The sequence below is a fragment of the Haemaphysalis longicornis genome, unplaced genomic scaffold (genome assembly GCF_048455015.1).
Source record: "Haemaphysalis longicornis isolate Haplotype H1 unplaced genomic scaffold, Haemaphysalis longicornis Haplotype H1 scaffold_1, whole genome shotgun sequence".
Taxonomy (NCBI): domain Eukaryota; kingdom Metazoa; phylum Arthropoda; class Arachnida; order Ixodida; family Ixodidae; genus Haemaphysalis; species Haemaphysalis longicornis.
The window spans coordinates 88,504,602-88,532,318 of record NW_027526203.1 but is presented as its reverse complement, the minus strand read 5'-3'; the positions used below and the strand labels follow the sequence as shown (position 1 = coordinate 88,532,318).

At 45.5% G+C, this 27,717-nt stretch overlaps 1 protein-coding gene across 1 annotated transcript in view; it reads left to right on the top strand.

The window, feature by feature from the left end:
* LOC144140606 (hemicentin-1-like) overlaps window positions 1-27,717 on the top strand; it is a 351,863-nt gene that overhangs the window by 131,039 nt on the left and 193,107 nt on the right. Inside the window, exon 4 of the mRNA XM_077672311.1 lies at window positions 21,496-21,596. Coding sequence (XP_077528437.1) covers window positions 21,496-21,596 — 101 coding nt within the window. The remainder of the gene's footprint in view (window positions 1-21,495; window positions 21,597-27,717) is intronic.

Below are 27,717 nucleotides of genomic sequence, written 5' to 3'. Positions count from 1 at the left end.
TTCCTGGTGCTCCGATTTCTCGAACGCACTACCGCAAAACGTGGTTGGAAGCAGCCACTACGCCTGCGTGCAATTCCTAGGAAGGCCTGACAATGCAACTTTCATCGACCCCGGCACCTCGATGGAACTCGACCTCCGGTTTCCAGCCCAATCTTCAGCGACATCGTCTTCACTGGCCAACATAAACGAGCCACCTCCCCCGGCAGGCTTCAGTGGGTGCGGGAGCAACGCCAATGGCGTCGCATTCACCCGTGTTGTTTTCAACATGCAGGCTTTGCTTGCATTGCTCGTGTCATGGCGGCCCGTGGTTTCCTGGTGCTCCGATTTCTCGAACGCACTACCGCAAAACGTGGTTGGAAACAGCCACTACGCCTGCGTGCAATTCCTAAGAATGCCTGAGAATGCAACTTTCATCGACCCCGGCACGTGGATGGAACTCGACCTCTGGTTTCCAGCCCAATCTTCAGCGACATCGTCTTCCCCGGCCAACATAAAGGAGCCGCCTCCCCCAGCAGGCTTCAGTGGGCACGGGAGCAGCGCCAACGGCGTCGCATTCACCCGTGTTGTTTTCAACATGCAGGCTTTGCTTGCATTGCTCGTGTCATGGCTGCCCGTGGTTTCCTGGTGCTCCGATTTCTCGAACGCACTACCGCAAAACGTGGTTGGAAGCAGCCACTACGCCTGCGTGCAATTCCTAGGAAGGCCTGACAATGCAACTTTCATCGACCCCGGCACCTGGATGGAACTCGACCTCCGGTTTCCAGCCCAATCTTCAGCGACATCGTCTTCACTGGCCAACATAAACGAGCCGCCTCCCCCGGCAGTCTTCAGTGGGTGCGGGAGCAACGCCAACGGCGTCGCATTCACCCGTGTTGTTTTCAACATGCAGGCTTTGCTTGCATTGCTCGTGTCATGGCGGCCCGTGGTTTCCTGGTGCTCCGACTTCTCGAACGCACTACCGCAAAACGTGGTTGGAAGCAGCCACTACGCCTGCGTGCAATTCCTAGGAAGGCCTGACAATGCAACTTTCATCGACCCCGGCACCTGGATGGAACTCGACCTCCGCTTTCCAGCCCAATCTTCAGCGACATCGTCATCGCCGGCCAACATAAAGGAGCCGCCTCCCCCAGCAGGCTTCAGTGGGTGCGGGAGCAACGCCAACGGCGTCGCATTCACCCGTGTTGTTTTCAACATGCAGGCTTTGCTTGCATTGCTCGTGTCATGGCGGCCCGTGGTTTCCTGGTGCTCCGATTTCTCGAACGCACTACCGCAAAACGTGGTTGGAAACAGCCACTACGCCTGCGTGCAATTCCTAGGAAGCCCTGACAATGCAACTTTCATCGACCCCGGCACGTGGATGGAACTCGACCTCCGGTTTCCAGCCCAATCTTCTGCGACATCGTCTTCGCCGGCCAACATAAAGGAGCCGCCTCCCCCAACAGGCTTCAGTGGGTGCGGGAGCAACGCCAACGGCGTCGCATCGCCCGTGTTGTTTTCAACATGCAGGCTTTGCTTGCATTGCTCGTGTCATGGCTGCCCGTGGTATCCTGGTGCTCTGATTGCTCGTACGCACTACCGCAAAACGTGGTTGGAAGCAGCCACTACGCCTGCGTGCAATTCCTAGGAAGGCCTGACAATGCAACTTTCATCGACCCCGGCACCTGGATGGAACTCGACCTCCGGTTTAAAGCCGAATCTTCAGCGACATCGTCTTCCCCGGCCAACATAAAGGAGCCGCCTCCCCCGTGGGCTTCAGTGGGTGCGGGAGCAACGCCAATGGCGTCGCATTCACCCGTGTTGTTTTCAACATGCAGGCTTTGCTTGCATTGCTCGTGTCATGGCTGCCCGTGGTATCCTGGTGCTCCGATTGCTCGTACGCACTACCGCAAAACGTGGTTGGAAGCAGCCACTACGCCTGCGTGCAATTCCTAGGAAGGCCTGACAATGCAACTTTCATGGACCCCGGCACCTGGATGGAACTCGACCTCCGCTTTCCAGCCCAATCTTCAGCGACATCGTCTTCACTGGCCAACATAAACGAGCCGCCTCCCCCGGCAGGCTTCAGTGGGTGCGGGAGCAACGCCAATGGCGTCGCATTCACCCGTGTTGTTTTCAACATGCAGGCTTTGCTTGCATTGCTCGTGTCATGGCGGCCCGTGGTTTCCTGGTGCTCCGACTTCTCGAACGCACTACCGCAAAACGTGGTTGGAAGCAGCCACTACGCCTGCGTGCAATTCCTAGGAAGGCCTGACAATGCAACTTTCATCGACCCCGGCACCTGGATGGAACTCGACCTCCGGTTTCCAGCCCAATCTTCAGCGACATCGTCTTCGCCGGCCAACATAAAGGAGCCGCCTCCCCCAGCAGGCTTCAGTGGGTGCGGGAGTAACGCCAACGGCGTCGCATTCACCCGTGTTGTTTTCAACATGCAGGCTTTGCTTGCATTGCTCGTGTCATGGCGGCCCGTGGTTTCCTGGTGCTCCGATTTCTCGAACGCACTACCGCAAAACGTGGTTGGAAACAGCCACTACGCCTGCGTGCAATTCCTAGGAAGCCCTGACAATGCAACTTTCATCGACCCCGGCACGTGGATGGAACTCGACCTCCGGTTTCCAGCCCAATCTTCAGCGACATCGTCTTCGCCGGCCAACATAAAGGAGCCGCCTCCCCCAGCAGGCTTCAGTGGGTGCGGGAGCAACGCCAACGGCGTCGCATTCACCCGTGTTGTTTTCAACATGCAGGCTTTGCTTGCATTGCTCGTGTCATGGCGGCCCGTGGTTTCCTGGTGCTCCGATTTCTCGAACGCACTACCGCAAAACGTGGTTGGAAGCAGCCACTACGCCTGCGTGCAATTCCTAGGAAGGCCTGACAATGCAACTTTCATCGACCCCGGCACCTGGATGGAACTCGACCTCCGGTTTCCAGCCCAATCTTCAGCGACATCGTCTTCACTGGCCAACATAAACGAGCCGCCTCCCCCGGCAGGCTTCAGTGGGTGCGGGAGCAACGCCAACGGCGTCGCATTCACCCGTGTTGTTTTCAACATGCAGGCTTTGCTTGCATTGCTCGTGTCATGGCGGCCCGTGGTTTCCTGGTGCTCCGATTTCTCGAACGCACTACCGCAAAACGTGGTTGGAAGCAGCCACTACGCGTGCGTGCAATTCCTAGGAAGGCCTGACAATGCAACTTTCATCGACCCCGGCACGTGGATGGAACTCGACCTCCGGTTTCCAGCCCAATCTTCAGCGACATCGTCTTCGCCGGCCAACATAAAGGAGCCGCCTCCCCCAGCAGGCTTCAGTGGGTGCGGGAGCAACGCCAACGGCGTCGCATTCACCCGTGTTGTTTTCAACATGCAGGCTTTGCTTGCATTGCTCGTGTCATGGCGGCCCGTGGTTTCCTGGTGCTCCGATTTCTCGAACGCACTACCGCAAAACGTGGTTGGAAGCAGCCACTGCGCCTGCGTGCAATTCCTAGGAAGGCCTGACAATGCAACTTTCATCGACCCCGGCACCTGGATGGAACTCGACCTCCGGTTTCCAGCCCAATCTTCAGCGACATCGTCTTCACTGGCCAACATAAACGAGCCGCCTCCCCCGGCAGGCTTGAGTGAGTGCGGGAGCAACGCCAACGGCGTCGCATTCACCCGTGTTGTTTTCAACATGCAGGCTTTGCTTGCATTGCTCGTGTCATGGCTGCCCGTGGTATCCTGGTGCTCCGATTGCTCGTACGCACTACCGCAAAACGTGGTTGGAAGCAGCCACTACGCCTGCGTGCAATTCCTAGGAAGGCCTGACAATGCAACTTTCATCGACCCCGGGACGTGGATCGAATTCGACGTCCGGTTTCCAGCCCAATCTTCAGCGACCTCGTCTTCCCCGGCCAACATAAACGAGCCGCCTCCCCCAGCAGGCTTCAGTGGGCACGGGAGCAGCGCCAACGGCGTCGCATTCACCCGTGTTGTTTTCAACATGCAGGTTTGTAACCAGTATTCAGTACATGGTAGAAAGAATGAAGGTTCAATTTTATGCTGTTCCCGTGCCCGCGGGTGTTGTGCGAGACCATTGCTGAGTGTTTTTCTATGGCCTCATTACTGCTGTGTTCAGGTGACGTAGGAGAGAACCCCGGGCATACTACTCGCTGTGAAGCATTGTTAGAAGATGAGTCTTTGCCTGATAACCCCGCTGAACAAATGCAAATTGTGTTTCAACTGCTGAAAGAAATTCATTTACGCTCATCCCAAAGTTCGAAGTGTCAAGCAGAATTAGTAACTGAAATCAAAACGATTAGGACCGGCCAAAAAGGAATCGTAATAACCATGACAAATATACAAACCCGATTGGATCAAATTGAAAACAAGTTAAAGGATCTCGATACCTTCAGTGATCGACTATCTACCACCGAGAAATCTATAGACCTAACCACCGAAAATAATGTTTTACAGTTGCGTCTAAACGAACTAGAAGATCGGTCTCGCCGTAACAGCATAATATTTCACGGCATCCCTGACTCCAAAGAACCCTGGAATGAAACCGAATCGAAGTTAAATATCTTGCTAGCCGGTGCAGATATGTCCCTCCCAAGTAACGCCATCGAACGGGCCCACCGTCTCCGTACGTACTGCCCAAACAAGTGTCGCCTTGTCATAGCAAAATTTGCAAGCTTCAAAACAAAAGAGTTCATTCTTTCGAAGCGAAAATATTTCAAAGAAAGTGACATATCTATATCTGAAGATTATTCATGCTGCACTCGAACCGCTCGTAAAATGTTAATCGAATTTGGCGAAAACTACCCCGGATCTCCCGATTTTCAACTGCGCTACACTAAACTGCATCTCAACCGCAAGATCTACATTTATAATTCTGCTAGCGACAGCATCGAACAACTTCTTTCCAGTAGCCGAAGCTCGGGTCCTACTGACGACACTTTGCCACGAATGTCACCATAGGTAAACGCAAGGGGCAGTGGCCGACAGACTACGCCTCGTGTTTTAGTACTTTTCACTAACATAAGAAGCATTCTAAACAAACACAACTCGTTATCAAGCGCAATAGACTCATGTTCTGCACACATAATCGCATTAACTGAAACTTGGCTTCCTGAACACGTGCGTGACTCGGTAATTTTCGTAAATACGTCAAATTTCACAGTGTATCGATGCGACAGAACAGAACGGCGAGGTGGCGGAGTCTTGCTAGCTGTTTCGCGACATTCCTTCGTCTCCCATTCATGTGAACAGTGACCTATAAATAGTTTTCTCGTTATTAACGCTCGGTCATCTCAAAATAATCATAGGTACGATGGAAATCGACTAATAACAATATTGACAGAATCATTAAATTCGTTAACAAATGTAGAGGACGAAGATGGCGAACGGTAGCACACACCATTGTTCCTTCTTGGCGATTTTAACTTCCCAAATATCAAATGGAATACTTCCCCTCCGGTTTTATCGCCCTCTTCGGCGCTTTCTAAAGATTTCTTCTCTTTGTCACAGTTAGTTACCGAACCCACCCGAGTCTCATTTACCACGACAAACACCCTTGATTTGATTTTAACCACCCATCCAGACTATGCTTCAACCATTTCCTGTTTATCAGGTATTAGTGACCACTCATTGCTCTCCTTTGACTTACATGCAACCCCTCCTAAAACCACCAAAATGAAAAAGAGTATTTGCGATTACAAAAAAGCTAACTTCGATGCTACCAATCGTGAATTGTCTGAATTTATTGACTTCTTTCTGACCGATTTTAACAACCGTTCCGTTCAGTTTAACTGGGATATGTTTGCTGCCGAAGTTCATCGCCTCACCGTAAGGCACATACCAACCTACACCATTGCTAGTCACTCACAATCGCCATGGTTTAATACCACTACCAAACGCCTGTCTTACAAGAAAAAACGCCTTTATTGTTCAGCTAAGCACTCGCCAACTAACGAATGATGGGCCACGTATAAAACCGCATCTAGTATTTACGTCAGGGCACTTAAACAAGCTAAAGATAACTTCGTTTCTAGCGTATTGCCGTCAATGTTAAAAACAAATGTAAAAAACTTTTGGCGCGTTATCAATCCTCCAAATGATGATTCCATCTTATTGCAAGACTCATCTGGTGACACAGTTCCCATCAATCAGTGTGAAACAGCCCTCAACAATGCATTTGCTGCCCAGTTTACAAAAGCATCTGATGTTTTACTTCCTTCCACCTCTTGCTACAATCACCTCACCATGCCACCAGTTTTCGCTTCCCTTATCAACAAATTAAGCAGCCATTATTCCCCTGGTTTTGATTCAATTAATAGTAAATTTTTAAGAAATACTGTAGAAATTAGTTTCATCATATTAGCCAAGATATTCCAACAATCGCTCGATACTTCTACTCTCCCATCTGAATGAAAATTGGGAAAGTAGTTCCTATTCATAAATCTGGTAGTAAAAGTTCCCCTGCTAATTATCGCCCCATTTCCCTGACCAGTACGTGCTGTAAGCTATTAGAACACATATTATTCACAAACCTTGTAAATTTTCTTGAAAGTAATTCCTTCTTCACGTCATCTCAGCACGGCTTTCGCGAATCATACTCCTGTGATACACAACTGATATCTTTTACTAATAGATTACACCGTACTTTGGATTTTTGGATTTCTGGATTTCTTGGATTTGCATCTTTTTGGATTTTTCTAAAGCATTCGATAAGGTCTGTCATTGACTGTTACTTCACAAACTAAGCCAACTGAAACTTCATCATAACGTGTTTAAATGGATTGAATGTTTTCTCACAAATCGCTCACAATTTGTTTACGCTAACGGGTATAAATCTTGTTTTACCGAAGTACACTCCGGCGTTACTCAGGGATCGGTAATTGGGCCTCTCTTATTTCTAAGTTATATTAATGACCTCCTCTGTCACATTAAATCCAGCATTCATTTATTTGCTGATCATTGCGTTATTTTTCGTGAGATAAATAACATAACTGACTCGTGTACTCTTCCATCAGACCTTAACACTGTTGCTAACTGGTGCCGTACATGGTCAATGGAACTGAATATCCACAAATGTAAAGTTATGCGTGTGTCCCACAGTGTTTGCAGTCAATTTACCTACTATTTAAACGACATACCTCTTGAATCTACTACTTCGTACAAGTACTTAGGCGTCCACATAACAGCCATCTCTCTTGTGCACTGCACATCGAACAGATAATCAACAAGGCTAACCGCACGCTCGGGTACCTACGCCGTAACTTTTCCAAAGCTCCATCTTCATTGAAATTAGCCTTGTACGAAACTTTAGTACGACCTAAACTAGAATATGCTTCTTCGGTTTGGGATCCCAGCCACGTTAACTTAATTACGTCGCTTGAGCTAGTTCAGAATAATTCCACGCGCTTCATATTTTCGAACTACAATCGCACTGCTAGTATATCTGCAATGAAAAATAATATTTCCCTGCCTACTCTGTCGCTTCGAAGAAAAGTATCCCGCCTATCAACTTTTCATAAATTGTATCACCACCCCACCTTGCGCGACGAACTAATTTCGCAACCCCGGTATTTTTCCCACCGCGTCGATCACCATCACAAGGTTGGAATTATCACCTATCGTACTAACACAGCTGCGCAGTCGTTCTTGCCTCGTTCTCCCGAATGGAACCACCTTCCCCCTGAAATTGTTGCTATTATTGACAACCATCTTTTCCGTGATACCGTAGCTAACATTGTATACGCAGGATATATTTAATGTATTTTTGTTTGTACGCTGACTTTTGCTTGTAGTCGTACTAACGCTGTATTTTTTTCCTCCCCACCATGTACCATGTGTTATTCATGTGTAATCCACTCCCCTCTGTAATGCCATTTGGCCCTGAGGGTATTATAAATACATAAATAAATTACGTCAAAATTACGAAGGCACACACGACCGCTTTGTCAACCGGAAGCATGTGGCCAAAAGTGACAGCCAATCAGAAAAGACTTCCGGCAAATTCCCAGTTTCCCTGGGAATTTGTGCAGTCGAGAATAGGACCCCAGCTCAGCTAAAAATATAGCGCTAAACACTAGCTGTCTCCTGTTTTGAGTTTTTCAAACTGAAATTAGCCTCCAACCTGAGCGTCCGATAAGTCTACAAACGATGCTCTCACTGTGTCTTTCTGAATGGCCACCAATACATTTATTAACGCGATAGCGTTATTAGGCTCCTTTTTCGATTACCCCGTGGCTGCTAGCCGTCCGATATCAGCCGTGCTCATGAAGCGCCCGAGGAAATAAGTCATCGCTGCCACCCGGAAGCTACGAACGAGACAGCGAGATGGGCGAGCTAGCCTAAATCTGTAATGTGGCGCAAAGGCAACCGAAGTGTGGGAAAGAGGACAATGATACTTCGGTGTAGACGAAAGAAAGGAGACACATTTTCCGCAGGTGCCACGCCTGCACAGTGAAGTTCGTTCTACGCCATGTCGGTGTTACCATGCTCGGCAGACACGGTCGCTAGCCTTGCCCGAAACTGACGCCATCCCACATGGGCTACGAGTACAGTAGTGGGGGGCTCGGGATTAATTTCGACAACCTTGGGATGAATAACGCGCACTGGAGTCTCGACACACTGCCGTTTTTGTTTTCTGCTTCCATCAGGGAAACTGCCGTCATGAGTGGGAATCAAACCCACGCCCTTGGGCTCGGGAGCGCAATTCCTTACCCAGAGAGCCACCGTGGCCTGTTCTCCACCGGCAGGGACGCCGGCACCAGCAGTGGGTCACCAAACTAAAACCGTGGTGCAGAGAATTAACGCCACTCTCTCACAAATCAAGGAAGCCATTGAATATAAGCAGAAGTGATCGAATATAAAACCCAGTGTATAGGATGTAATCACATTAATATTCAAAGTACTTTTGAATATTCCCGCGCTTCTCTCTCCGTATGGCAAACGTCGGAGGGCGCCATGCGGCCAGGTTAACAATCACCCTGAAAGACGTACGGATGTCCTCCCAGGGAACAGTCATGTAAGAATTCTCGGCGTGGCTTTAGAGTCAACCGGCATAGCTGATCTCACAACCGCCAGAAAACAAAATATTTAACTAATTACCCGCATTATAAGACGCATAGTTTGATTTGATTTGATTTGATTTTTTTATTTCTTGGCAAAAACCAAGGGGAGTCTGAGACTAAAGGCGAACGTGGCCTGACAGAGGCCTCAGCCAACCCCTTTTACAGCGCACATAACAACACGTCTGTTCACAAATTTAAGCACGATAGCACAATCGTAATAGAGAAATAGCATAAAGCAAAGCCACTACTACATTTCTTATTGTACAAAGCATAGGTCTCAAATCTACAAAGGGATCACAATGTACACATAAACGCAGTAATTCGTACGCATGAACGTTCATCAGATACACTACTATGTCACAATTACGTATTAATATATTTTTGTTTGTAATTGTTTTTAATTTCTATCTTTAGGGGAACATGTAGACATATACTTCGAACCCTTCATTATATATCAGTATTACGAGCGTTTTGCTTAAGTAACACTTTGACCGGTTTTTTAATCGTAAGTTCACTGGCATCGAAGTTTAATTTTTCTCCCAATTTATTTATTATTTCAGTTGACTGGTACAGGAAAGATTGCTCACCATAGTTCATTCTTACTTTTGGAGTGTGCCGTATTGTATGCCTGAGATGGTTGCCAGAAGATTTATTGTTAACTTGATTGGGGGTATTTTGCTTATAAATGGTGTGCAGAACCTTCATGTAATAGATTTGGTCAGCTCGAAGCATTGAATATTCAGTAAATAAAGGACTTGTCCTCAAATCTGCGTAACAGCCACGATAATCTAAATATATGCGCAAAATTCTTTTTTGCAGCACAATGAGCTTGTTATAATTAGTTTTAGTTGTGGTCCCCCACACCAAAATCCCGTAGCATAGTTTCGAATAACTAAGTTTTGTATAAGCATTGTATAAGTTTTGTTTCAACCATAGTGGTATGAAGTGGCCGATTCTATATATGAAACCTATACTTTTAGAGAGTTCGGAGGACAGGTGAGCAATATGCCTATTCCACGAAAGCTGTTCTTGAAACCAAACACCTAATTACTTCTGTTCTGTCACTGGGTTTAACTTGGTTCCGTTGAATATAAAGGGGATTTCTTTCTCGGCATTTTTATTGTACGGCCTAAATATCGTGTAAGTTGCCTTTGTAGCGTTAAGTTGCCATTTATTATCTAATAACCAATTTGATTCAATTTGAACCAATTTGTTCCAAGTAAACATTTACCATTGAGTGAAGTTTAATTATATTATCAGATGTGAAGAAAACGTTAGTGTCATCCGCATACATTACAAGTTCTTGCGGACCTTCTATATTTATGATGTGCTTTCCAAAAAATATAAACAGTAACGGGCCTAACTTGGAGCCTTGCGGGACACCTTGTTTTAGCTCTAATATGTCTGATGCAGTGTTGTACACGTTCGTCCAAAATAGGAACGAAAGCTCGTTCCTCGTTCCTTGCCAATTTTGAAACGAGTTCCCGTTACAAGTTCCTTTATTGCGAAAGGAACGCGTTCTAGTTCCACTTCGAAAATTGGAACGTGTCGTTACATTAACGTTACAATTAGGTTTTTAAATGTAAACATAGTGTCGGATAATCCTGGGTCGAAATTAAGTGAGACATTTAAAACTCACATCGAACTACGTATATTATACGAATATTAACACCACCGGCAGCAGATTATCTGGAGATAAAGATAATCAAAAGAAACGCTCCTAGGCGAATTTTTTCAGGGAGCGCCGGACAAACTCCTGACGGCTCGAGGACATTTCGGTGCAGGATATTTCAGTGCCGAAATTTCGGTGTATGGACACATCATTGTACGGACTTATCGGTGTACGGGCGTTTCGGTGCACGGACATTTCGGTGTACGGACATTTCGGTGTACGGACATTTCGGCGACCAAATTATCCGGTGCTTGCCTGTTTGCGACAGCCGTTATATTTTTATTTCCGGTTAACGTGGGTTATGGACAACAATCTGGAGCAGTGAATTTATTTTTTTGATTGATGCCATGTTCGATCTTTGCCAGGTATTTTTAAAAATTCTACATTTATATATTTTGTTTATTACCTCTTACTGGGGACACCTGTTATGCAGCCGATTGAATTCTTTAGCAGTTTTTTTTTTCATTTATGACAGGTTGTTAATTTAATTCACTCTTTTTTAGCTAAAACAATTAACTGCTGTTTAAGATGGTCTACCGCCTCTTAAGTATTTTTTTAAATTACACACCCTCAAATTACAGAAATTACATGCACACTCTCAATATCCAAAAAGTAAGAAACATTAGCTAGCCCCCCATAATGAAGAAAACCTTATGAAGAGTATTACGTAGGCTGGGCTGCATTGCTAAAATGAATTCGCGAACACTGGTATAGGATATTGTCGGGGAGGAAAAACGGGCCTGTTGGAAAACAGCCGCAGGTTCTAATGTCCTAAATGCTGATCAAGCGCGTACCGGTTGTGCATACAAATTCCACCCATTGTGTTCGGGACAACCAACCGTCGTTTAATGTTTACAAGCCTACATTTACCACATTTTAATTCTTTGTCCTAGCAGCACCTACCCCCGACTTTACACTTGAATCTCGGCCAGATTTCTTTTTCCGCCGTATTATTTTCGGTTTCCCCTGAAAATCCTACTGGCGTGGTGGACTTCACGGTCACCGAAGCGACACCGAAGTGATTTTTTATTTTTTATTTAGAACATACTGCTAGCCTCTTAGTGGAGGCTTTTGCAGGAATTGGGTGACACATTGAGGACAAAGACATAGCACACTGGACGTTTAAAACAGAGAAGAAGCTTTACATTCACCATTGGCGCACGAAACCTCTATAATACGACACAAAAAGCCACCCAAAAAGCCGCTGAGAACACAAACACAATGGCCACTATCGTTTGCTGGCTACGCCCTTCCCCGCATCGCGGTCATACCGACGGCGCCCCCACTCCAGGAATCGCTCTTTCTGCGCCTTCAGTCGCCCCCTTGGGAATTAACTCATCAAGTCGCGCATGTCATGGACACCCCAGGTATACATCGCTTCCTCCCATTATAAGGACAAAAAAAATGAATACGCTAGTGTGACGAGAGCGGCAACAGTCGTCTTCAAGTTTTCGAAGTCCAGTCGACGCAATGGTGAAGCACAAGTGACACCCCTCTCTCTCTACTTAGGGGGATGATTGCCGGCGGGGCTCAGCTTTCCCCTCCCCTAAATAACGCCACCGTAAGTGCGATCGTTGGTTTGTTAGTTTTAAGTAGAACTGACACCGAATGCAACAAAGGCGTTGATTGATTGAGAGAATAATTAAAACGAAATGCACACGCGCCTAATCGACCTCGTTTTTCGGTTGTTTTTTCGCGGAAGTTTAGCTGGGGCGGGGTGAAATAGACTAAAAGCAGCGGCGTCTTGCACTTTTGGGTAAAGTGAAAGGAAAGCGCTTTGGTAACACTTAAAGTATTAGGGTTGTTCACGTGAATGTTAAAATAACAAAAAAACTGGTGGAACGGATCCAAATTAACAACGTTAATTTTTACCATCTACTACACAAATTGGGTTTTACGTGGCAATGCTCCGCCAGGGTTTAGCGTTTGTTTCCACGAACGGCTGCGCAAGCACAAGTCTCGAACGTAAAATCATATCAAGTCACGAAATTACAATATTAAAGCTAAAATGTACAAAGAATGCCTGGGACATCCCCTCATTCAAAATGTCTGGGCCAAGACGTCGTGCACCAAAATGTCCGTGCACAGAAATGTCCACACCGAAACGTCCTGGACCGAAATGTCCGACACCGAAATGTCAGGATCCCGTTTAGCAGTCCGTCCGTTTCGTTGGCTACGTTGTTACCAGGCTGACCGGGACAGGTCTGCTCCTGAGCGCGCGGAAGGGCGAGTAGGAAGGGTGCGGAGGCGTGGACATGGCGAAGGCAGGCCCGCGGAACTAATCCCCCTACCGACACGAATGCCCAAGCACCCAGCCGGGTCCCGGTCAACCCAGTAAGAACGCATACGACAGAACGGACGGACTGCTAAAACTCTCTATTCTTTCAGTGCCAGGGAGCAATTCTATCGGCCAGACGCGCATTCTGGCCTCCCCAGACAAACGACAAAGGGTGAAAAGCATTCTCGCGGCTACGCATTTGCCCGTCGAACGCCGCTTAAGCAACCAGCATGAAAGCAAGCCCAACCTGCGGCCTGCTGCGTGGTTATTCTTTGCCTTTGACCTTCGAGGAAGCACGTACGGCTGAAGGGCGGGCAAACTGACCATCTTATAGGAAGAGAACCGCAGTAGCGCTTTGTGGATTTTTGTACACGAGCCTTTGCATCAAAAACAGCCAAATCCTAGCGATGTAACGGCAGGAACGCCGTTCCTGCCGTTCCTTTAAAAACGTAACGAGTTACCGTTACAGTTCCACCGACCCTTAATGGAACGGTGGCGTTCCTCCGTTCCGGCAAAAAGGAACTAGTTCCAGGAACGCCGTTCCTTGTAACGCGGTTCCGTACAACACTGGTCTGATGCAATAGAGTTTAGTTGAACAAACTGCTTTCTTTGAGTGAAATAGCTTTTTAAAAGGTTACCTGCCATGCCACGTATTCCATACCTCTCCAATTTATTTAGCAAAATATTATGATCTATCGAATCAAATGCTTTTTTAAGGTCTAAAAACAGTCCAATTGTGAACTGCCTGTTTTCAATGTTTGCAATTATTTATCTTTAATGTTCAGTAATGCTTGCTCTGTTGATTTAGATTTTTGGAAACCATATTGATACTTTGAAATTACATTGTGTTTAAGAAAGAAAGTCGATAGTATATTATAGATTACTCCCTCAAATACCTTGGAAAAAACTGTCAGGACAGATATTGGTCTGTAATTTGATACATTGTACCCGCCGCGGTGGCTCAGTGGCTAAGGCGTTGCGCTGCTGAGCACGAGGTCGCGGGTTCGATTCCCGGCCGCGGCGGCCGCTTTTCTGATGGAGGCGAAAAGCAAAAACGCCCGTGTGTACGAGATTTCGGCGCACGTTAAAGATCCCCAGGTGGTCAAAATTAATCCGGAGCCCTCCACTACGGCGCGCCTCATCGCCTGCGCTGCGTCGGCGCGTTAAACCCTACAATCAATCAATTTGATACATTGTCGTGTGCTCCCCATTTATGAATCGTTCCTCACGAAAAACACCGGTGGACAGACATAGATTAATAATGTACGCTAACACGTCACATAGTTCTAGTGCCACGCGCTTAATCACACTCGATAAAAACCCGTCAACTCCTGCTGCTCCATAATTATTTATTTTTCCGATAAGGTCCCGTACTTTGGTATCGCTGGTAGGTTCAAAAAGATAGAGCTGGACAATCGTGGAATGCAAGTCGCGCCGAGGCCGCCGTTATCAGTGTGTGTTGGGTGCGCACCAGCATCAATAAGATGAGTATTCACACAGATGGCTAGCTGAAGGCTCTCTACCGACTCAATCAAGAGCAGAGCCGAAAAAAAAGAAACCGTAAGACTGATTCAGCCCCGGATAATGGGCCGGATATTGCAGAGCCTACCATACCGCAAATTTACCCGCGCCCACGAAAAGAAAAGAAACACCATCATCAGGGCAGCATATAAGGCAACCTCAACCTGGCAATTTCGACCGTGAGATGAACTGACAATCAGTGGACCACCAGCGTAACAAAATGGGCAGCCAGGGATGGGTCTGGGAGAAGGGGAAGACTCGATGAAGTCGGGAAGCTCAGGACAAGAACGGTGGTGGTCACCGGAACAGGCCTTCTTCCTGCACATGACCTAAAAAGGATTTTGCTGATGATGACGATCACTAGGCCCTCAAATTGTGTCATTGTAACGTTTTTGAAGAAATGAGAGAGAACACTCTCCTTGAACGAGGAGAGCGACTAAGAAAACAAAATACGCACAGGCGACTGTATGGAAAATAAGCACACCCGACTGCACGCCATGAAAGGACTGCGGGCCATGATAGACATGTCACAGTGACTCTGCATAAAATCTATTTTCTGCTGTTTGTTCTGTGCCGCTAGATCTGTTGAAATGCGAGGATGTAGAGGCAAACCAAGGTCCTACAGAGCAGATGTTGTCACAACTGTTAGACGATCAGGCACAAATTACTGAATTAGCGTCTCGACTGCGGCCAGTTGGTTCATTCTGATCTTAAACAACAGCGCAAAAGACAAGGACTAGGAAAGAAGCACAGACAAGCGCTGACAAACAACTGAGCGTAATTTATTGCTTCTCGCTTATAAATACGCTTGTCACACATAAAAATACACAACAAACAGAAGATTTACACAACAATGAGAAAACGTAATCACGTCTTGTCATATCTACAACCACAAGTTTACCCATTAAGGTAATTTATCTCTTTTTGTGTTAAAGCCACCGACGGCTTGCTGACGCATTTTTCTTTCTTCTCCGAAATCTCGAACGCTTCGTGTATCTCCCTCGTGTCTGTATCTCTGTACTGCTTCAAAATGGCACAGTCATCCAGAAAGGGCACACAGCCGCATGATGTGCAATGAATGTGAATGTTGTTTGTCAGCGCTTGTCTGTGCTTCTTTCCTAGTCCTCTTGTCTTTTGCGCTGTTGTTTAAGATCAGGACAAATTACTGCCTCTTTTGAAGCCACAAAGAGCTCTCAACATAGAATCGAGGAAAAAAATTCTGCTTTAACTCAGCGCATAGAAGGGGTTGAAGCACAGTTATCTGCTTTAGCTACCCTGACAAGCAAAGTACAAGGCATCGAGATTGCTATGCCAAAACGAGATGAACAGATTTCTATGCTTGTATCAAAAAATGACGATCTCGAAAACGGAGACCGCAGAAATAATCTAATTATATTTGGTGTAGAAGAACCTGCTAAGGAATTTAACGAGGAGCTAATGAATGAAGTAAAAGAATTTTTTCAGGAAAAGCTTGAGGTTACTACATCCGGCTTTGAAAGATGCCATAGGCTTGGCCGTAAGGTTGGAAAGAAGTCGCGTCCAGTAATCATAAAATTTCTAGATTATCGGGAAAAGACTTCTGTATTAAAGAACGCATTTAAGCTAAAGGGAACTACGATGTCTATCTCTAAGGACTTTTCTAGCAGGGTGCGGGAGGCACGAAGAAATTTGTGGAAGAGCGCAGCTGAAGAAAAAGAAAATGGCGCAAAGGTTAGCTAGTATACGACAAATTGAGCAGTGATGACACCCTGTATGGTTGGAATGAAACCGAAAAATCTCGTTTTCAACTTCAGAAGAAGAAGGGAAACTGACGCCCTGATCCTGTGTCTGAACCATTAGGAATCCTGAATATAAATTGCCGAAGTGTGCAATTGCCGAAGCAACTGAATTAGAAACATTGCACCTTACTCATGATCCATATTTAATAACACTTAAAGAAATATGGTTGAATAGTACAGTATCTGACAGTGAAATAATTCCACCTGGTTTTAATGTGATAAGAAAAGATCGCGGAAGTAAGGGAGGAGGCGTTGCAGTTGTATTTAAGAAATGCCTAATGGTAATTAGAATGCCAGATATTCCTCAATTGGAAGGCTCATTTTGCAAAATGTACCACAATAATATTTAGTATATTGTAGCTTCCATATATTCCATATATTGTAGCTTCCAAAACAACAGTGGAGAAGCTTGGGCATTCTAAAAATCCACGATTTAGTTAATTTAAGACGAGCGCAGGATATCCACCACATATTTTATGAACACCCCAACTTATTTCCGAATCTGGAATCTTCACCACAGACAGCGTACCCCCTAAGAAAACAACATTACAGAAAGCCGAGAATTAGAACGAATTATGGCATTCAGTTGAAGCAATATCAGGTCATAGACTTTTTAAATAATAACGAGGAGATTGAAGCGCTTATTAAAGAGTTTAAATCCATAAAACTGTTTAAAAAACATTTGCTTCAGGTATTGCTACAACGATATACCCAATTTTCAATGTGTTAGCAGACTATAATTTTCGCTGAAAGAGTGTAACGTTCGCGTTTCTTACTTTAATTAAGCTTGTTTTTTATTTTTGAGTAACTTTCTGTGTTAAACTTGACTTCCTTGTCATGTTTTCACTTTTAAACTGAACTGTTAGGCTCTATTAAACGTGTGCATGTCATGCTTTTTTCTATCTTTTCCGCTGATTTGTAAATTATTGCGGTAAAATTGTTAGTGGATGTCTTATGTGTGTGTATATACTTTTTTTTTCCTTTTACGATGTTTTTTTATTTTGTTTTTTGGGCTTCGACAAATATGCTCGCTGTGTTGTTCCTTTTCTGTACCATATAAGAAAATACTGTATCTTTTTTTTTTCTTTTTCATTTGATTTTGTGGTGTGTGCTGCTCCCGACTTCGGTGCAACCTACTTTGGGAGGAAGGGCCTCGTCAGGCTGTAGCCTTTTGCCCTCCACCTTATGTGTATATGTTACGTTCATCTCTTGAAATCTTTCAAATAAAAAAAAATAAATAAAAAAAAATATACAGACCCCGGACCTCGCCCATTGAAGTCATCAATGAATTAAAAAAATATCTTTGCACTCATGCAAAGTCAGGAGCTCGGAGCATTTTATCAGGAGATTTCAATCTATTCGATATAGATTGCACCTCTCTTTCAACCACTAAGCATAAGGATACCGTAGGAGAAGCAATGCTCGACGTTTCCTTTACTTTTGATTTGTTACAAGTTGTTGACGATTTCACTAGGGTGCAGGGAAGTTCGAAGTCAGTACTTGATCTCTTTTTTGTTAGTGGGTGTATTAAGGCTTCGGCCAGCTGTTAAGTGGTTCCTGGTATTTGTGACCACAGTGCTGTACTGTTGACCCTGGCAAATGGCTCTGTGGCACGGAACCAAAAACATCATGTTTTCGAAATTTTTTACGAGCTGATGATACATCAATTATAGATTTCCTCTCCTTGAACTTCGACTCGTTTTTAAACAGTACTGCTGATGTGCAAAGCCTTTGGGACCCATTAAAGATTTAGTAAATGAATGTATTGATGGCTTCGCTCCATGTGTTGTTAAAAAGAAGAAAGAGAGGAACCCCTGGATTTCTCGGGACATGTTGCATCTCAAAAGGAAGTTAAAACGATTAAAAAAGCGTCGTAGTCTTGGGAATATCACTGGTGTAAAGGAAGAGATTTTGGAGATTGCAACTAAGCTAAAGCACCAAATCCATATTGACAAAGAGCTGTATTATGGTGAATTATTACCAAACTTCATTAAAACGTGTCCTGAGAGATTTTGGCGGAGCATTAAGACTACATCTCCCGAATGTAATGTTTTTGTAGTTGATGGAGTTGATGTGCATCATGGCTAGGTTATTTCGAATGCCTTTTATCAACCATTTAAATCGGTTTTCACCATTGACAATTATGGTCTTCCCAAGTTTGATGCAGATTATCCACCTATACCTGACGTTGTTATCAGTGAGCAAGGCATTTTAAACATGCTACCTAAACTCAGTGTTAAAGAGACACCCGGACCGGATAACATTCCAAACGCATTTTTAAAGAGACATGCCGAGCGGATCGCCAAATATCTGTATGTTTTATTTCCAAAATCGCTACACGAAGGTCGAGTACCAGATGATTGGAGGGCCGGCAGAGTCAAACCTATTTATAATCGGGTAAAAAGCAACTCATCTCGAATTATCGCCCTATTTCATTTACGTCAACTACCTGTAAGCTTCTAGAACACGTCATTCATGCGCATATCTCTGAGTTCCTTAGTAAGCATAACATCCTAACAAAACACCAGCACGTATTCAGAAAAGGCTATTCAACCTGTACCCAACTTGTCGAGACAATACACGATTTCGCAACTTCAATGAACAATGGTATACAAACTGATGCATTTTTATTGACTTTGCAAAAGCGTTTGACAAAGTCTCACACAAGAAATTACTTTTCAAATTGGAGAACACTTTAAAAATCCGCTCCTAATAAAATGGATAGCAGACTACCTTATAAACCGTAAACAATTTATTGTTTTTAACGAATTCTGTTCAGAAGAGGCAACCGTTGACTCTGGCGTCCCACAGAGTACTGGTCTTGGATTCCTTTTGTTTCTAATTTTTATCAATGATATTGTGAAGGAAGTTCCTGTAAAAATCAAGTTGTATGCTGATGGCTGTGTCGTATATTCTGAAATATCCAATGTAACTGATCAAAACATTTTAAATATTGCCTTTCATAAAATTGTGGTGTGATATATGGCAGATGTCAAATAACTTCGATAAAACAGTATTTATGCGAATAACCTACTGGAAAAAACCCCTACTATTTAATTATTCCACAGCAAGTTTCACCCGTTCTGAGGTAACTACCATTAAGTATCTTGGCCTTTGGATTACCAATGACCTTAACTGGACTAAACATATTGACTCCGTAATTACAAACGCTAACCGAAAACTATTTTTCCTTCGAAGAGCTTTAAAACATTCGAATTCCACTGTGCGTAGTATAGCGTACACGACTATCATTCACCCAATGTTAGAATATCGAGTGATTGTTTGGGACCCCTTCACTAAAGCTGACATAAATAAATTGGAAAACGTGCAGAAAAAGGCAGTCCGCTTTATATTTAATAGCTTTGGACGCGCCTCTATAACTGAACTTTAACATGAACTCTAACTCTAACTCTAACTGAACTCTCTTCACTTACCGAACGAAATCGTTTAATACGACAACAATTTCTTTACCAATTAATTAAAGGGCATTACAAGCTTGGTGTTTCCAATATCATTTCTTTTTCATCTGGGTACGCCACCCGCCAAAGGCATCAACTGACAATAACCGCTTTCCGGTCCTGAAATAACTGCGTCAAATATTCCTTTTTCCCGCGTAACGTAACTCAGTGGAATGAACTAACTAATAACCAAGTCATGGAACCGTCCTTATTGTTGTTTGCAGCAAATTTGACCTGATTATTCACAACCTGCTGTTCTATTTTTTTGTTTGTTTTGTTTTATGCATTCTAGAATGCCAATATTGTAAAAATTATGTCTGTAACCACCCTGCTAAAATCTCTGTAATGAGGATTGCAGTATGAATAAATAAAGAAAATAAATAAATAAACGTGGATCCAAACCTCCACAAGAGCAGGGAGTTTGGCAGGATCACGTTCAAGTGGGGAAAGTTCCAAAATCATCAGACCGCAGTATACACCAACTCCGTCATGTACGCATGTGTGAAGACGCAGTAGTCCTAGTTAACTACTGAAGCAATCTTTCTGACTGCATGACGCGCCCCCTACATAAAAGAGCTAAGAAACGGAAGTTCGATATATCACCGTGGCAATCCGACTAGCGGAAGTATGCAGTAAAAGCGTAAACATCGTTACAGACTCTCAAAGGACATTAGGCTTTTCTGCAGGCAAATGCTTTGGAATGATACTACCTTCCGCAATTCAGAAAGTAATAACGTCACCTGGATACGCGGACACAATGGTCTAGAAGAGGACGAGGCACCGATAAAGAGTCACGTGAACTCACTTACCGTTCTCCTTGCGATCACGTCTAGCGCTCTCCCCTTCAATAAAAACGCCACGAACGACTGCTGCTCCTACGCTTAGGAGCACGATTTTTTCCCTTGCAAGAAGGGAGAGTGTGAATGCCGAAGAATCACAAACTCTGTGGAGGATAAACCAACACAAGCATCTACAAATACATGTGGGCAAAGACGTCCGGTGGGAACATCACACATTAACATAAAACTCTACTACCATCGGGAAAACATCCACTGTCTACCACGTAACCTATCGTGCCCAAAGGTATTCTCGAGGGCGAACAACTCAGACAGTACATATTCCACTCCTGTCGAGACATGGGAGGCAGCTATGAGCACCTTTGTTACTTCAAGACGAACACGAGATGAAGAGAGGAGCTGCTGCATCTGGCGCCCTATACTTCACGTTGTATCCTTGAGCACCCTGTCATCTCTTTACTATCTTTTCCTAAACTTCAACTATTTCTTCCGTAACAAAGATATTCTCTCTCTCTCTCTCTCTCTCTCTCTCTCTTCGCAAAAAAGCCGCAATGCGTTGTCTGACGTAGACATGAGAAAATAAACGCTCTGAAACACTGACACTGACGCCTCCCTCAAACTGACCAAGATCCCGCATCCGCAAGTTTGCACGCTTACATCTTGAGCCACAGGAGTGCATAAAGCCTTTGTCTCTCCTTGACCCCGGCGATGAAAAACCCTCGTTTTAATCTTTCTCTCTTCGCTTACCACCAGTTATCGCGATACATGCATCGCAAATACAACTTCGTTGGCAAATGCTCCCTCGAGTCGACGTGACTCTATCGTTCTTTCTTGTCTCACGTTTTACGAACAACTGGCACTAAATGGAGCGCACACGAGCCCCCCCCCCCTCCTAGTCCTGCAGATATTATGAGCCTTATCGTCGTTTTTGATCTCGTTGCAGTTCCGCCCCAGATTGAAAAGGCTGCCCAAGAAGTCTACAAGATAGTTGAAAACGCCCCTTTTTCTCTTCATTGCCACTCATCTGGAAGCCCACCACCAGTGGTAAGTTTAAACCTTCGTTTAAGTAGGGTGACACCAGCAGGTTTGAGTATTTATCCAAATGCTGGAAATAGCTTTCCACTGAAAGCTGTTTTAATATATTCAGGCACATTTCTGCGGCTGCTGTTTGTCTTATGCTTGTAGTAGAAGTCTCGGCCAGTTTAAAAGGGACAGCATCCTGTTCGCAGTGGCTTTCAATAAAAAAGATCGCCGTTTCGTAGATTTACTGAAAGCCAGTAATAATAGCATGGATGGCTTTGCTTCGTCTAGTAAGTCTTTCACATGGCCTTTGCTGACCCCAACGCACGTTCGCGGAACGTTGTCACTGTAACAATGAACGTTTAAGTTTTTTGCGCCTAACCACGAGCCACAGAATATGCAGAGCATTTGAGAGTTTTAATTACTGTAAAAGAGGGGTAATGCGGGCCAGTTGGTACATAATGCTTAAACAATTTTAATGCTTTTTGCAGACTAGGGCTTTTTTCCCAGTTTCTCGCATATTTATACTTCCTTTAACAGTATTAGTCTGTTGGTATCTGTTTTTATTCCTGTCCATTCTATTCTCTTATTGTTGCTGAGAAGAACGAGTGCGTGAAACATTCCGTGCGGGATGAGTATTCTTGCAGTATTTGGGAAGGCTGTTTACGTGTGGGTCTTGATTGTTTGACTGTAATTTATCTGGAAGCATCGATGCTGGTTTATTTATGGCGTAGCTGGTACATGAATCGTAGGCGCGCTAGCCTTGCTCGCAGCTGCAGCGTTAGCATGCCTGCTTTTTAAAGCAAAGCTTTATACCTCTACCCCCCAAGGGCTCTTTCGCGACCGTTGGTGTCATCACACAACTCCCGCAAACAAATAAAGGAATTCACTGGCACCGCCAGGAATCGAACCTAGAACTAATACCGTAACAAAGCGGGAGCCGGCTATCTTAGCGACTTAGCTACGAGCCCACGCGGAGACGGGGAAAGACAGGTGGTGGACTCACCAAGCACATCTACGGGTTTACCCCCTGCATTCTCGATGAATGCCACGTGATAGCCTCACGCGACCTGACGGGCCGCTGTGCGCTCCATCCACGGCATGTCTGGTGGCCCTGTGCGCGCCTTGCGCGTATGCTAGGAGTTACAAAAATTAAATAAAGCTCGCACCAACGCAAGGAATCTCACTTCTAGTACGCCAATGTGCCTCAATTCCTTCACTCAAGCCTGTGGCCTCCAGTGTTCACGTAATAAGTCACAGCTCCTTGTCGTTAGCTCTCGCGCCAAACGACACATCAATGAACACATTCAAATACTTCTTAATGGCCCGGCCATCCCTCCGCATCCCAGCATCAAGATCCTGGGCCTACATCTCCAGGCCAACACGAAGAGTTACGTGTCATTGCAGCGTCTGAAACATAGCATCAATCAAATCATACACATGATCAGGCGAGTTGCCACCAAGACGCGAGGCCTCAAGGAATCCGATACCTTTTGATTAATTCAAGCTTTTGTCCAAGAATCACTTACGTCAACCCCTGTCTTCTTCTCGGCAAAACAGACATAAAGATGGTTTATATAATGATTAGAAAGGCGGTCGAGCAGGCCATTGGTCGTCTCATGAGTGCGTCCACAAAGAATCTGCTTAGCCCGGGGCTCCAGAACACGGTGGATGAGCTGATAGAGGGGCATCTTTTTAACCAGAAGCTTCGACTGAGCAGACCTGCGGTGGGTAGGCGCATCCTTCACCAGATTGCCTAGGCAGCACAGAATGTCAGTCCGCTTGATGGACTCCCGCACTCTTGGCGACAAGCACTAAAGATGCTCCCTTTCCTTATAAATATGAACCCCCCATACGACGAGGGTCGCTGACAAGAATGGGATCATGCGCTCAACACCATCGTATGTGGGGATCCTGCAGTTATCTACACTGACGCCACCCAACATCGACAGCAGTAGCACGCCATCATCGTGGCTACCTCCAGAACCAGCCTCCTTGCGTGTCCCTCACTCAAGACCCAAGACATGATGGCAGCAGAAGAGGCAGCCATCACGTTGGCTCTCACAAAACCAGGGGTAGTAACCGATTGCCAACAAGCCTACCGGAATTACAACTTGGGTTGGGTGCACCGACGTGCACTGTACACACTCCCCAAACGGTTCCATTATGCTCATCTGGACACCCGCTCACGCTTGCATGGAGGGCAACGAATACGCCCACCAACAAGCTTGCGATTTTACCCCCCGTGCTATGGAGCTGCACGAGGGCATTCACCCACTTGTCTTGTTCAGGGACGTAACCCAGCATTATCGCCTTCAGAGAGAGACACAACCCTTGCCTTAACATGACCTTTCCAGAGCAAAACAAACTACCCTACGGAACATACAATCCGGCTCCTTCCCACACGTGACGCGTCTTCACTTAATGCAGCCGAATCGCTACGACACTGAATGTATATATTGCTCAGAAGTAGGAACAATCCGCCACATAATAGGGGTGTGCGACTGTAGCCCCGGGCACCCTCCTCTCTTTCCGTCAACTACCCAACAAGAGAAATTGGAGATGCTGCTGTCCAGCCCCTGTCTGCCTACCCAGCTTCAGTTGGTGTACAGAGCACAGGCGGCGCGGACTGCATATGGGCTCCAGTGATGAAAGAACCACTCCCCTGGGCCACACTCGGGGCCACTCAGAAATCTGAATACATGTACTTCCTCCTCCGTCTCCTGCTCCACGTGCTCCGTCTTCTCCTTCTCCTACACCTCCTTCTTCTTTTCGTCCTCCTCTTCCGTCTCTGCGGCTGATCTCGTCGCCTCCGTCCACGGCGGCAGAGATGGAGAATGGAGATCGTCTAACACCGGGTTTGAGCTTCCTTTTAATTTTACAAAAAAAAGTTTCCTCTCATGTGCTACACCAATGCTCCACCAACCACCGTTCATGCATCATCATTGAATAACTTTATCAAGAATACTTCTTTGAAGTCATAAAGGGTGTGGTTGGGTGCATTTCACTGCTCTCTGGTTTCAGTATTTCTTGAGTGACGTGACTGAATTTACGGGACGTCGCATGCGTAATCGTTGTGGGTGCTGTTTACAGCTTCGCGTTCCAACCACATTCACAGGGTGGATTGGCGCAACTTTGTTTTCATTTCGGTTGGTGAGCCCGTTTCCCTAAACTTGTTCAAAATGACTCGCACAGCTTTCCTTTGAACGCATTGTAGCTTCGCAATATGTTTTTTTAGCATGGGAACCAGGCAATCTTTACATATTCAGTAATACCTCTCACGTACGTGTTGTAGGCTAACAGTTTAATTTCAGAAGGTGTTATCCGGAGGCATCGCCTCAGAAAAAATAGTCGTTTTAACGCTGTTGCTGTAAAGTTTGAAACGTACGGACATCCCATCCGAGATCGCTGGCAGAGGTGAGGCCAAGATACTTATGGTGACTTGCTCTATAAAGTGGGATGCTATTATTGGTATATGCGAACTCTGACCGCTCCCTTTTTATTGTTGCTCTCACTAATTCTCATTTTTTTACATCCAGTAGCATTTGACAATCAGAACACCAGTATGATACTATTTCTAGGGCTTTGCTTAGGGCGAGATAATCTTCTGAAGAATTTTTTTCATCATAAAGTATACAATCATCCGCGAAATGTCGCACGTTGACGGGAATTTGAGAGGGCAATTCATTGATAAAATTTAGGAAGAAGGTGCGAGCCAGATCACAACCCTGGGGACACCGGCTGTTAAGGGAACTGCTGTGGATACCTGGTCATTAAAATTACCAAATTATGTGCTACCAGTAATGTAGCTTTTAATTCATTGCGTAACGGAGCCATTACCTAAGGTACGTTCTAACTTTTGTATCAGTTTTTTTGGCGAAATTATATCAAAGGTTTAAAAATCTAATATGATAAGGTCGACCGGTTTCTGGTTGTCCACGCTTAGGGATAAATCGTAGGTTAGTTTTATGAGTTGCGTAACTGTAGAAAGGCCCTTGCGGAAACCACATTCAGAAGGCGGGATGATTTGTTCGTGCTCAAGGTATATATGGATACGCTTTAAGATAATGTGTTCAAGAGTTTGCTGGCAGTGCAAGTGAAAGATATTGACCTGAAGATTTTTACGTCATCTTAAGGGCCGGATTATTGTATCGGTTTTTTTTCATTCATCCGGTAATGGTGCACGTTGCAGGGATTTATTAAAACTGAGGCAGAGATATTTTGCCCCCCACTCCGCATATCTGGTAAGTTGGAGGACCAGATAAACGTCAAGTTGGAGGACCAGATGAAAGATACCTTGTTGGGTTATCAGGGGCAGTTCCAATGGTTCTTTGTTCGAAATATCAATAGGTGGTTTATTGCCATCATCGGTCGTGAGAAGTGATTGGAAGTGCTCATTGAGCGAAGAACGAATGATAAGGCCATCTTGAGAATGACTAGCATGTGATTCGCGTGGGCGAGCCCCAAGCTGTCTAGAGAAAACCACACATGTGCGTTTGTCCGGAATTAAACAGAAACCTATTTCACCTGCCCATTTTGTAAGTTTGTAGCTAGTTGGATTTGCCTCTCACTGATGGACATATTGCACGAAGGCATGAGAACGTCGTCAACATGCCGTATATAGGAGACAGATCGCAGAAGTATTGTTCCTAAATAGTTCATCTTCACAATAAACACAGTGCAGCACAGCACCCCCCCCCCCCCACCGTGGCACTCCGTTTTCTTGAATAAGAATCTTGGATAGGACATTTTTATCTCTAACCTTAAAGGTCCGTACCGAGAGGTAGTCTCTTAAGCAGGTCAGCATGTTCCCGCAAACACCAATATGCTGCAGATCCAGAAGAATACCATAACACCATGCTGTGTCATAGGCTTTCTGCATGTCAAAGAAAACGCACCTCTGATATAATATTTAAAGGACCTGATGATCCGTTGTAGATCTCCCAGAGCGAAACCCCACCGCGCGAAGAAGCTCCATGAGGCGGCGGTTAATGATTTTTTTCTTTGACTTTGCATAAGCAACTGGTCAAAGCGACTGGCCTAAAATTTGTTGCGAGTGCTGGGTCTTTCCAGTCTTTTAGAATTGGCACCACAATAGCTTCTTTCCACGCTTTTAGAAATGGTCCTTCGTGCCATATCTTGTTAAGCTAGAGGAAATGTGCTTCAAGCGTGGCATCGTGAAGGGGCCTAATCATATCTTATTCGGTCTGCACCTACTGCTGATTTCCCGCAAATGGCAAGGGCACCTTTCAGCTCCTGCATGGTAAGTGGGCAATTATACCCGACATCACACAACCTTTTGTCACGTAAGATCTTGTGTTTTTCGGACTTTTTGTGTCTCAGGGAATTACTTGAATGAATGGTGAGTGAGCTGAGCTCGATACACACTAAAAATGCTCGCCATTGGTTTTGAAAGTGTCTCCACCTGTGCTGACCAGAGGGCGCGTAACTGTGTTGCTTCCTCTGAGTGCTTTAATTCTTCTCCATACTTTCAGCGTATCAGTATATAATGTGATTGACGACACAAACTTATTCCAGCAATGACAAACGACGAATCCGTTTGCAATTGGCCTTTACGCGCCTGAAAAGTAACCGGTTTTCAGTCGTCGGGAACCTACGCAATACACCCCATGCCTTATTCTGTTCTGTAGGGGCCTTCCTGCAATCAACATTCCACCAACGGCTGGCTTAGTCACACTACTAGAAGTCTGTGGAATGGAGTTAAGTGCTGCTTCGATTATGTGGTTGCTCAGAGTTGCTCAGGGGCCACGGCACTGCTGCCGCTTCAGTCCGCTCACAAGCGATGTATTTCCAGGTGCTGTTGCTTACCCTTCTTGGTCGACCTTCAACTACGTCGGTGCCGGTTGTGCTGCTCTCCTCAAGGAATGCAGCGCAATCCCCTTCAAGTTCGTGGGTTCATGCAGCTGGCCTTCGGTATTTTGGTACGCACCGCACGATTTCCCGTCAAAGCTGGATCCTTCCAGATTCGGCATCTGGCAACCTGGTGCGACATCAGCGCTATCTACCCGGACAACCTTGAAAAGCCCGCCCAATTCGTCGATGCTTCGGGCCACGGCACTGCTGCCGCTTCAGTCCGCTCACAAGCGATGTATTTCCGGGTTCTGTTGCTTACCCTTCTTGGTCG